This window comes from Cervus elaphus, chromosome 21 (assembly GCF_910594005.1).
Source record: "Cervus elaphus chromosome 21, mCerEla1.1, whole genome shotgun sequence".
Taxonomy (NCBI): domain Eukaryota; kingdom Metazoa; phylum Chordata; class Mammalia; order Artiodactyla; family Cervidae; genus Cervus; species Cervus elaphus.
This window is the reverse complement of record NC_057835.1, coordinates 65,990,900-66,003,831: the sequence shown is the minus strand read 5'-3', so window position 1 is coordinate 66,003,831 and position 12,932 is coordinate 65,990,900. Positions and strand designations below refer to the sequence as shown.

Here is a 12,932-nt window from a genome sequence, read left to right as displayed (position 1 = left end):
TGTTTAGAGTTTGTGTTTAAGAAACAAAATAGTGACTGTTTATTGAACGTCTACCATAACATGTCCATACAAACCACAGTACATATATTATCTAATATAATATTCTCAACATCCCCATAATTTAGTTTATTATCCCCATTTTGAAAGCAATCTGAGACTCAGGGAAGTTAAATTTACCCAGTTTGAGGAGTCAGGATTTATATCCAGATCTGTGTACCTCCAGAGCTTCCCAGGTGGCTCAGCTGGTAAAGAATCTGCTTGCAATGTGGGAGATCCGGGTTCAATCCCTGGGTTGGGAAGGTCCCCTGGAGCCTCGAGGGCATGGCAATCCACTCCAGTATTCTTCCCTGGAGAATTCCATGGACAGAGGAGTCTGGGAGACTACAATCCAAGGAGTCGCAAAGAGTCAGACACAACTGAGCAACTAACACTTTGACTTCACTATGTACCTCCAGCGTTCGTGTTCTTTCATTATTCTACACATTTTTTTTTCCTGTTACAAACTGAGTCCCTGATGGTGTCCTGGGCCCAGTGACCTTCTTGGGCTTCCCTGGTGACTCAGCTGGTAAAGAATCCATCGACAATATGGGAGATGTGGGTTCGATCCCTGGGGTGAGAAGAGAAAGGCTACCCACTCCAGTATTCTGGCCTGGAGGATTTCATGGACTGTATAGTCCACAGGGTTGCAAAGAATCAGACACGACTGATCAGCTTTCACTTCAAACTGATATAAACTCTTCTTTAAGAAAATGTTAGAAAGCTCCATGAAAGAAAGGCTGTTTTCAGTAAGTCCTGGGTCAATGATAAACTATTTAACAAACCTCTTTCATGTGACAATATCTTATCAGTTGTCCATTGAGAGTTCATCAAAAGTCACATACATGCTCTTTCATAAACATGAGATTCCCCTCATAGCTCAGTTTGTAAAGAATCTGCCTGCAATGCAGGAGACTTCTGTTCGATTCCTGAGTCAGGAAGATCTGCTGGAGAAGGGACAGGCTACCCATCCAGTATTCTTGGGCTTCCCTTGTGGCCCAGCTGGTAAAGAATCTGTCTGCAATGCAAGACACCTGGGTTTGATCCCTGGGTTGGGAAGATCCCCTGGAGATGGGAAAGGCTACTCACGTCAGTGTTCTGGCCTGGAGAGTTCCGTGGACTGTATAGGCCACGGGGTCACAAAGAGTTGGAAACAATTGGGCAACTTTCACTTCACTTCACTTCACTCCATAAACATGATGGCTCTAGATACCTCAGGCCAAAGAGAACTAGTCTCCCTAAGCAGTCATTGATGCCACTTTGGTTCTGTGGCATCCTGGGATAGGCCTGGGTTCAGTACCTATAGCAGACTTCAGCATGCTTATGACATAATAACAGGTGGCTTTAAAGTGAATAAAAATATATATAATCTGTTTTTCCTTTTTAAAAATCAAATAGATATTTCAAGACTTTCTAGAATTAGTAAAATGGAGACAAGTAAAATCTTGAGGCTATTTGCAGTGCTACATCATACAAGTATTCGTTTTGTGCCACTGAGAAATTTGTGATATTTTCATGATGATCGGAAAATTCAGAGTGGGCGGGAGAAAGGAAAGAAAACTCAGTGCAATATGAAATCAAAGCCAAAAGTTGCTGAAATTTTAATCTACAGTAATAGTTTAGGGAACACATTAATTTTAATTATATATCATCAGTAAGCATCAGTAGGATTGAAAATTAAAGCATGATATAATTTCAAAAGTTTTTGATAATACTGAGCAAGATTTTGTTAGGATTGCAAACATCAACAGGATTACATTAGTACAGCAGGAAGCTAATATAGAAATAAGATGAGAGATTATTTGCTTACTGAAGAAAACATAAGCATGTTTAGTGAGGCACACTAAAACCCAATTAATCATATTTATTTCTCAAGATTTATCCCCCAAATTTCAATTAATAATATTTTTTCTGGTAACATAAATTTAGAGGAACTCTATCATGGGAAAATTTGATTACCTTGACCTTGCTCCATATTTAACTTAGCATTCATTTTCCATAGAATGTAAAAGACAAGGGTATCATGAGAAAATTGAATCAAAGAGTCAAAAACATTATGGTGACTGTAGTCACTTGCATCTTCCTCCATGAAAACTTTGCCTGGAACTTTCAGGGAAAGTAACTGATGGACTAATTTCTCTTTCTGCCCTTCTTTAACCAGTTCACTTGTGAGAGGTGTTCTTGAGCACAAATGTAGGCAAGATAAAGCAGAAATAGACATGGATTATCAACTCCATTGTAAACCTGTGATTGGTAAAAGTAACTGTAACAGAAGAGGGGGGGAAAGAGGAAGAAAACAATGTTGGTCTGGAGTCTCACTCTGGTTCTCTTTCTTTATAATCAGTATGTAGCTTTGAAATAAAGAGATTCTTATGACACAAAGCTTTTTAAAATTCAAAGTTTTTACTCATGGCAAAAAAAAAAAAAAAAAGCAGTTCTTGTCTCTGCGAAATATCTGGTATAAAAGTAAATGGGCTTCATTACATATTCAGTATTATATCAATCTTAAAATGAGGAAATCCTCACTGAAATCTGTGGGAAAATGTCTCCTCATTGGGACCTTACTGAAAATTCGGCTTAGTTATGAAAAAGAAATATCCTGCCACATAGTATTAATAAAAGAAAACCAAATAACTATGAAACTTACAAAGTCTGCAGCACTCAGCTGTTCTATATGAGCTTAGAAAATAAATTTACTAATTTATTTACTACTTCTACTTACAAAAGTAGAAGATTGAAAAGAAAATAAATTCATTTCTAAAGTTTCACTGTGAGCTGAACACATGAGTCATGTTATATTTTATGTAATTCAAATGTTAAGCAAAGACATTTAAGTCTGTGAATATCTACTAAGGGTCAAAAAATAACAATAATGAGCAGCACTAGAAAGATGATAAAAACTTTATCAGGTCAGAGAAAAACCTCCTAAGCAGTTAACTGAAATGAAGGTTTTGTGAAGAAGACAAAGTAATCTATAAGCACAAAGAATATAATCTGAATCAAGTCTCTGTAAAAGCCAACAATACCTTGGTCCATCTGGGAGTGGACTTTAAGCTCTGAATCTTCCCTTTGGTGTTCTTTGTGACATGATATATGAAGTATTTTGTTTTGAAGTCCAGGTCAACCCAGAAGAAAAACAAATATTATAACTTTGTCAATACCAATGTCTCATGGAAGTGAATGCTAACTGACTTTGAACAAGATTTATGGCTTGAGCAGTTTATCATGTGTTCCTAACCCATTCCCACAGTCTGTTACTCATAATAAGATATGGCTGTCTCCTGTTTCTTTGGCCTAGGGACAACAGTGTAAATGTAAACATGTTCATTAACATCAGCAGGGGCTTATTCTTTTTGAGAGCTTCCTATACTTAAATAAATAGGTCTTTGCTGAGTATGAAGAAGAAAGCTGGCAAAGTTAACACAGCTTCCAGTATGATAAAGTCATCCCTATTTGTCACTCTGTTTGTATCATATTCACAGGCTCCTTTAATCTTGGTTTTTCTGGTGCTTTTCCAGCTATATTAACCCCAAGGAATGTGTAATATGAATCCTATTTTCTAGACCTGATGATGTAATTAAGGAGAAGCTAAATTGAAGACGGTTCAGGAAGTCTAGAAGTCATGCCCCACATCATCTAGCCACGAGAGCCAGAGGGACTAAATAGTGATTTCCACACCTGAGCTATCTATCCTCTGGGATTCTCATACACCTTTCTGCTACTGCTGCTGCTTCATCTCACCACAGTGACTACAGGCATATCCAGAGTAGAGGTTTTAGCCAAAACTTGGGGAGTAGCCACCAGCCCTGTCATACATTCAGTATTCATCAACCATGAACCTATGTTTTCCTGAATGTTCTTAATTTCAGTTATTCTGTTCCTACATCAGCCATCTGAATGCAGCTATACATTTTAAACGGGGGATGTAGTATGTGGCTTCCCAGGTGGCGCTAGGAGAAAAGAATCAATCTGCCAATGCCAGAGATGTAAGAGAGGGGGATTCAATCCCTGGATCGGGAAAATCCGTGAAGGGCATGGCAACCCATTCCAGTGTTCTTGCCTGGGAAATCCCACGGACGGAGGAGCCTAACTGGCTACAGTCCATGGGGTCATAAGAGTTGAACATGACTGAGCAACTAATGCTTCCACTTTTCACACACACTTACCTATCATACATGGTAGAATCCATTTTTCTTCCTCCCCCACACAAGATATTACACATCAAGTTTTTGTTTATCTATCAAGTGAAAAAAAATTGTTTCTTGTTTTAAATAAGCTTAATTAATAGTGGACATGAGTTTGGGTAGGCTCTGGAAGTTGGTAATGGACAGGAGGCCTGGCATGCTGCTGTTCATGGGGTCACAACTGAGTGACTGAACTGAACTGAATTAATAGACTGAGGAGTTTTTTTCCTTTTTCATAAACAAGTGTTCTCCAGAAGGATTAAATAGCTAAAGGTAAATCAGTTCTTAGAAATGCTTCAATAGACTATGGGAAAATATATACTCAACCTAGGGATAAATCCGTAAGATATGTTAATAATTTTTTACCTCATCTATTCAAAAGTGTGCATGTAAAAAGCATCAGGATATAACTATATGGCAACTAACATACCAAGAAATAACATTTGCTACACATGGCAAACAAATCGTTAACACCCATAATATATAAGGAGTTTCTACAAATCAGTAAGAAAAAGAACCCAATAGAAAAATGAGTATTTATTTTTAGAAGAAGAATCCTAAATGGCCAAAAAATGAAAAAAAAAAAATTCAACCTTTGTTATTTACTACTAGCATAAAATGTTTGTCTTACTATGTCAATACATATAAATCTTGATTCTTTTAAACACTGTATGGGTTGTTGGTTTTTATTTAAATGTTAATCCGTTGATGGATGTCTAAGTTCTTTTCTACTTTTTGCTATGATAAACAATTCTACAATGAATTTGTATGTATGTGTGTTACGTTTGTTCAGTTGCTAAGTCACGTCCAGCTCTTTGGGACCCCAGGGACCGCTGCACTCCAGGCTTACCTGTCCTTCACTATCTCCCAGAGTTTGCTCAAACTCGTGTCTGTTGAGTCGATGATGCCATCCAACCATCTCATCCTCTGTCATCCCCTTCTCCTCCTGCCCTCAATCTTTCCCAGCATCAGTGTCTTTTCCATTGAGTTGGCTCGTCACTTCAGGTGGCGAAAGTGTTGGAGCCTGAGCTCTAGCATCAGTCCTTCCAATGAATATTCAGGGTTGATATACTTTAGGATTGACTGGTTTGATCTCCTTATTGTCCAAGGTAGTCTCTAGAGTCTTCTCAAGCACCACATTTCTAAAGCATCAATTCTTTGGTGCTCAGCCTTCTATATGGTCCAACTCTCACATCTGTACATGACTACTGGAAAAATCATAATTTTGACTATGTGGACCTTTGTTGGCAAAGTAATGTTTCTGCTCTTTAATTTAATATGCTGTCTAGGTTTGTCATAGCTTTTCTTTCAAGGAGCAAGCGTCTTTTGATTTCATGACTGCAGTCACCGTCCACAGTGATTTTGGAGCCCAAGAAAATAAAATCTGTCACTGTTTCCTTTTCACCCCATCTGTTTCATGAAGTAATGGGACCGGATGCCATAGATCTTAGTTTTTTGAATGCTGAGTTTTAAGCCAGCTTTTTCACTCTCCTCTTGCATAGACATTATCAGTTTTTTTAGTCTTGGTAGGTAGAAAACTCTACTTATTTTAAAAAGGTTTTTTTTTTTCCTTTAATTATTTCTAAGATGTAGTATCTCTTAATGTTTATATATTAACTGCTTTATGCCATTTGTTTTTCTTCATTTATTACTTGTTTATTTTCTTCATAAATAAGTGCTTTTTCTACCCTTTACCCGTTTTTCTTTTAGTGTCTGTATTGATTATACGAACTCTTTATGTAGTCATGATATCCCTTTTCTGCCATACAAGTTTAAATATGTGAGTTTTATACCTTGTTATACTTATCATCCTAATTTTTACTTGCCAGCTTTTTACACATCATATTAATATTTCTACATCAGTTTAATTCATGTCTGTTCATTATTTATTCAGCTACATCATTTATATCTGTTTTTTCCATTAGATCATTGTTTTCTTTCTAGATTGTATCATCTGCAAAATCAAGAATTATGTCTCCTCATATAGGTCTGGCACAATATCACTTATTTGATAATAATGATTTCTGCTTAATGATGGCTACATAGGTGAGACCTAGAAATAGATGCGCAGGAACTGACAGGCTACGTAGAGCCTACAGACTGATTATAGATCCTACCAGCAATAGACTTTTGCCATCCTTTCACCAGACTTCACCGTTACATTTGAACAACAGAATAGTGTAGTGTTACTGTGTAATGGATCTACTATGCATATTCTCACTGCTTTAAATTCTCTGATCATATAAAAAGAGAAGAATGCACTAGTTTAGTGTTTGATCTTTACCACATAGATCTAATGTCACGATCAGTTGCTTTCAGTATTTTCTTTGAAATCACATAAAGGTTCATATGTGCCAGGTTTCATAAGCATCACATGATAGGGTCAAGAAATACAAATTCCAAGGCAGAATTTATATGCCCAGTTCACATATGACAGTAATACTGTATAACCATATGTTGAATATAATACACAGTATGTAAATGCTCTTCTTGAATGCAATCCAGTCAATAAAACCTAAAATAAATAACACTTTAATAACACATTTCAAATCAACTGAAAATGGAATAGATGGACTCTATGGCAAGAACATCCCTATAAAATTGACATTGAAAGGCCATTAAAACACAGAGAGTAAAACAATCTTGAAACTAAAGAAAAACTGTGAATATTTAGAAGTTTTTAAAAAGCCTACTACATTGCCTGCCAAGATATAGCAGTCGTTTTTATTTAAAGAGCTATTTCAATAAAAACTGGATTGCCAAGCATTAAAAGGTAAATTCCATTTGCCATCACCAATAACTGAAAGAAACTTTAAAAAAAAATATACAATATTAACCTTAAAAAAGCTTAAAATGCACAATATTTAATAGAAAAAACTGAAAAAATCCACTGTTAGTCATAATTGGAACTGGAAAGATTGACCTATTTTATCATTAAAAAAGGTTATGGGAAAGCTACTGAAGTTAACTTCAAAAGCCTAGCAGTAAAAGTGATTGTAATGTCAATAAAACTGAAACAGATCGAATAACCCCTAAGTAGTACTAATCCACTGCATCTTTGAACATGTATATGCCTCTTTTTAAGCTGGAAAGGTTGCCCTTTTTTTTTCCTTAACTTGTTTCCAACATCCCTTTAAAAAACAAATCTATCTATTCAACTATTAACAGTCAGCAGCTCAGTACAGAAGCTACCTTTACTCAATGGTGATATGAGCTAAGATTTGAAATATTTTTTCCTCTTTGGCCTGGTTCTGGAAAACATAGTTTCCTCAGTCTACCTTGTACAGAGAGGGCTTCTCTTTAAGTATTTATGCACTGTATGTATACAAGCAAATGCATTAATGAAGGTGACATACAATATTTTAACTGTTTTTTCTCTTGCTTATCAGCTCAGACTCTTAGACCAGAATTGATGTTTGTGTTGTAATTGACATTTTCAGCTTTAATTTTGTCTCTTCAGATCCTGGGAAGACTTTGCCTGAAGCCCTTGATTATTGTACAGTTTGGCTGCAGACAGTACCTGGAGAAATAGACAGCAAAAGTGGTATTCCACCTTCACTTGTAACATTACAAATTAAAGATTTTCTTAATGGACCAGGTAAGAAAGTCATAATTCAAACTATTTTTTTTCCTGTGAGTCTCTTAATGTGTACATGGAGTCTGCTAGCAATCTTGATGTTCTTTGCCAACCATGAGTAATTGATTTGTTTTTCAGACGTGTACCCTTCTCAGGCTACCTGTTCTAGAGATTAAAAGGCAAATATTAATATGCATTAAAATTTACCATTAGTTTGACAAAAAGTAGTTATCAATTAAAAAAATAGTTGTCATTTTATTTCTACCTTTTCTACTAATTAACTATGGGACCTTAGGCCTTTGTCTAATCTCCTGTGCCTCAGTTTCCTTACCTGTAAATGAAGAGATAAAATAGGTAATGGATGGATAGATGGGTGGGAGCATGAATGGATAGATAGGTGGATAGGATACATGACATACATAGACAAGATAATATACATAGGTAGATTGGATTAGATAAATAGACATTTCAAATGCTTAGCAAAGTGCTTGGGATATATTAACACTCAATTTTAAATAGATATAGATATCAAAAAGTATTAAGTGCTTATTATGTCCCAGGTACTAGGTGCTTTATATACTTGTTTAAAGCCAAGGTATAGGCTCTATAATTAATCCCATTTTACAAATAAAGAAGCTAAGACTTAGAAAAATGAAGTCAATTGCCTGAGATCATGTAGCAAAGGAGCCATTCAAACTCAGGTCTTTATGACTCCAAAGACCTAGGTCACTTCTATACTGCACTAATTTTAGTATAACTAAAGGTTTTTTCTTTCTTGTCTATCTCCTCCTCCACGCTGTTTGTTTTTGCTGCTCTATTTCTTCCTCCTTCATCTCATGTTTTTTTAATTAATTTTTTTATTTTTAATTGGAGGATAATTCCTCTTCTTTTCTTTGTTACTCTTACATCACCTCTTTGAGATCTGAGTTGTTTATTTAACAGAAATTACTACAGCTGAGTTTTCCTTTTGTTATACTCACAGTGCTGCAGAACATGTTAGTCATTCAAAGAATACCAGTTTCTTCATTAGGAGTTTAAAACTGTGGCGTTATACTGTCTTGAGATCTCTAGCAGTGTATTGCAAGGCATGAATTTTGGTGATTGAAAGCTATCCCTATGTGGACCTGATTAAGTTTGTGTGCCACAACCGGTAAATTATGACTCGTGACTACAAATAGAGAAAGTGGCCCACCATCAGGACTAGAGTAGAAAGAGCCTGAAACCAACTCAGTTGGCCCTTTCACTGGGGCTCAGTTCTTATACATGTTTATCTGATGCTGGGATTTAAAACATACAGATATATGAAGAATTAGTTCTAATTTTTAGTATCTAGATTTACTATATAGGTGTGGTTTTAAAGACTTGAAGGAAGGGAAGAAGCTGATGATGAAGTCTAAAGGATTCATTTAAGATGGAAGCATCCTTTGGAACGCTGGATGGTTGAAAAAGAGTGTGAGTCCTCAGTGAGTGTGAAGTACCATATTTCATTGAATTCAAGCAACCATCAATGTAGGAAAAAAACATTTTATATACTAAGAAAAAAAGAAAAAAATGCCTGCTGTTTAGGCTATTTATATATATATATATATATTCATATATAATATATATGTATATGATGTTTCCCTGGTGGTAAAGAATCCACCTGCAACCTAGAGAAGGAAATGGCAACCCACTCCAGTATTTTCGCCTAAGAAATCCCATGGACAGAGGAGCCTGGCAGACTACAGTCCATAGGGTAGCAGAGAGTCGGTAGCTTTCTTCAATTGCAGGACAAAAGACTGAACATGCCAGAATGAATGAATTAGGGTAAGAACATGACTATTTCATGGAGAAGTGATAGGGAAATGCGTTTACTTCCTTTTTCTCTCTTTTAGTTTCAGATTTCTTTTGCTTTTAGGCACAATCTTTCACCTTTTGGCTAGAAAGTTCCCTTCGAGTTTACATTTGATTGATTTGTTTCTAAAAGGGATGGGATCTTCAAGTCAGCAGTAAATTGTGTACCATATTTTTGTGGCTCCCATATAATTTGAATTTTGAGAAATATAAATGAGCAAATGAAAACTTACATTTTTATCATTCTGTCATTCTATTTGACTATGTATGACTTTTACAACAGTTGTACTTTGTGTTTCTTATATTTTTTAAAATTGAAAACTGCATATCTGCCACTTCTAATTTTATGCCCATTCAGTAATAAAGATTGTCTATCTGGGGTTCGAACTTTTAAATTAATGAATTGAAATAGTTATTTTACAGCAGTGGTTCCCAAACTGCAGTGTGCATTTGAACATTTCTGGAATTCTGGTTAAGTGCAAATGTGGTTTAATAGGGATGAAATTCTATGTTTCCAACAAGCTCACAGGTAAAATGAATACTGTGGATCTGGAAACATTTTTTGTACCAAGATTTTATGTGACTCATATATTAATAATATATGTTTATATATGATTTTCTTAAGACCATCAATACAATTATTGAGACTCAAACTGCAGATATTTTGGGGCATAGGAGAGTGGGAAATGATACAAAGAATGACTGTTTTTAAATTTTATTTATTTATTTTGGCTATTCTGGGTCTTCATTGCTGTGTGCTGGCTTCTCTAATTGCAGGGTGTAGGCCCACCAGGGAGGCCCTGAGTGGTTTTTTTTTTAATGATTTTTTATTATGAGAAATCAAATACAATATCCAGTATAAAATGGTTTAAGTTCTTCAAAGCCTAAAACATTTTTTAACCAAGAGTATTTTTCTATCATGAATTATTTGAGGGGAGATTAGTTTGAATGATATGTCAGTTCTGTGCGATTCCACTAGAACATTAAACTAACAGCCTGGAACTACTCCAGTATTTGCCACCTTGGAGAGAATTTCCTTGCTATAAACAGTTTGTCATGTCAAGTATGTTTAGGGACTTCCCTGGTGGCTCAGACGGTAAACCATCTGCCTACAATGTGGGAGACCCGGGTTCGATCCGTGGGTTGGGAAGATCCTTTGGAGAAGGAAATGACAACCCACTCCAGTGTTCTTCCCTGAAAAATCCCATGGACAGAGGAGCCTAATAGGCTACAGTCCATGGGGTTGCATGAGAGTCAGACACGACTGAGAACATTAAGCTAACAGTCTTGAACCACTCCAGAATTTGCCACCTCAGAGAAAGTCTCCTTGCTATAAACAGTTTGTCATGTAAAGTATATACATAGGTATTATTAAATAAAAATTGTTATCTCTCTGTAAATAGCTACTCTATATTAATTTAGAGATCAATAGGAATAGTGGGACATAATAAAGCATTTTTTGCTGTTCAGTTCAGTTGCTCAGTCATCTCCGACTCTTTGCAACCCCATGAACCACATCACACCAGGCCTCCCTGTTCATGACCAACTCCCGGAGTTCACCCAAACTAATGTCCATTGAGTCAGTGATGCCATCCAACCATCTCATCTTCTGTTATCCCTTTTTCCTCCTGCCTTCAATCTTTCCCAACATCAGGGTCTTTTCAAATGAATCAGCTCTTCGCATCAGGTGGCCAAGGTATTGGAGTTTCAGGTTCAGCATCAGTCCTTCCAATGAACACCCAGGACTGATCTCCTTTAGGATGGACTGGTTGGATCTCCTTGCAGTCCAAGGGACTTTCAAGAGTCTTCTCCAACACCACAGTTCAAAAGCATCAATTCTTCGGTGCTCAGCTTTCTTTATAGTCCAACTCTCACATGCATACATGATTACTGGAAAGACCATAGCCTTAACTAGATAGACCTTTGTTGGCAAAGTAATGTCTCCGCTTTTTGATATGCTATCTAGGTTGGTCATAACTTTCCTTCCAAGGAGTAAATGTCTTTTAATTTCATGGCTGAAATCATCATCTGCAGTGAATTTGGAGCCCAAAAAAATAAAGTCAGCCACTGTTTCCACTCTTCCCCCATCTATTTGCCATAAAGTGATGGGACTGGATGCCATGATCTTAGTTTTCTGAATGTTGAGCTTTAAGCCAACTTTTTCACTCTTCTCTTTCACTTTGATCTAGAGGTTCTTTTGTTGTTCTTTGCTTTTTTGTCATAAGGTTGGTGTCATCTGCATATCTGAGGTTATTGATATTTCTCTCGGCAATCTTGATTCCAGCTTGTGCTTCTTCCAGCCCAGCATTTCTTATGATGTACTCTGCATATAACTTAAACAAGCAGGGTGACAATATACAGCCTTGACATACTCCTTTTCCTGTTTGGAACCAGTCTGTTGTTCCATGTCCAGTTCTAACTGTTGCTTCCTGACCTGCATATAGGTTTCTCAAGAGGCAGGTCAGGTGGTCTGGTATTCCCATCTCTTTCAGAATTTTCCACAGTTTATTGTGATCCGCATAGTCAAGAAAGCAGAAATAGATGTTTTTCTGGAACTCTTGCTTTTTCGATGATCTAGCGGACGTTGGCAATTTGATCTCTGGTTCCTCTGCCTTTTCTAAAACCAGCTGGAACATCTGGAAGTTCACAGTTCACGTATTGCTGAAGCCTGGCTTAGAGAATTTTGAGCATTACTTTACTAGCACTACTTTACTAGCACTACTGAGATGAGTGCAGTTGTGCAGTAGTTTGAACATTCTTTGGGATTGGAATGAAAACTGACCTTTTCCAGTCCTGTGGCCACTGCTGAGTTTTCCAAATTTGCTGGCATATTGAGTGCAGCACTTTCACAGCATCATCTTTTAGGATTTGAAATAGCTTAACTGGAATTCCATCACCTCCACTAGCTTTGTTCATAGTGATGCTTCCTAAGGCCCACTTGAGTTCACATTCCAAGATGTCTGGCTCTAGGTTATATATTATTTTATAGATTTTTGGCAACTCAAGAAAAAAAAATATTTTCCCAGATTTTAAGAGAAATATTATTTATGCTAAGACTGGAGGAACAAAATTCAGCTTTCTTGTATTCCCCAGTACCATTCTCTTCCCTTAAAAAATGAAAAGCCCTTTTTTTTTAGTGTTGCAAATAATGCTTCTAGTATTATGCAGTATTATCATTTAATAATCTTTTGATACCATTAGTTTAATCTGTATGCACATCTATTTAAGTATCATTCCCAAAGAATGCTTTATGCTACAACTCTAAAATAGTGTATTTTCATTTATTCCTTTGTTGCTCTTGA

At 36.4% G+C, this 12,932-nt stretch overlaps 1 protein-coding gene across 9 annotated transcripts in view; it reads left to right on the top strand.

Annotated features, from left to right (window-relative positions):
* VPS13B (vacuolar protein sorting 13 homolog B) overlaps positions 1-12,932 on the top strand; it is a 775,932-nt gene that overhangs the window by 560,979 nt on the left and 202,021 nt on the right. For all 9 annotated transcript variants that reach the window (XM_043880234.1, XM_043880239.1, XM_043880237.1 and 6 more), the window contains one exon: positions 7,681-7,818. In XM_043880234.1, the coding sequence (XP_043736169.1) occupies positions 7,681-7,818 (138 nt within the window). The remainder of the gene's footprint in view (positions 1-7,680; positions 7,819-12,932) is intronic.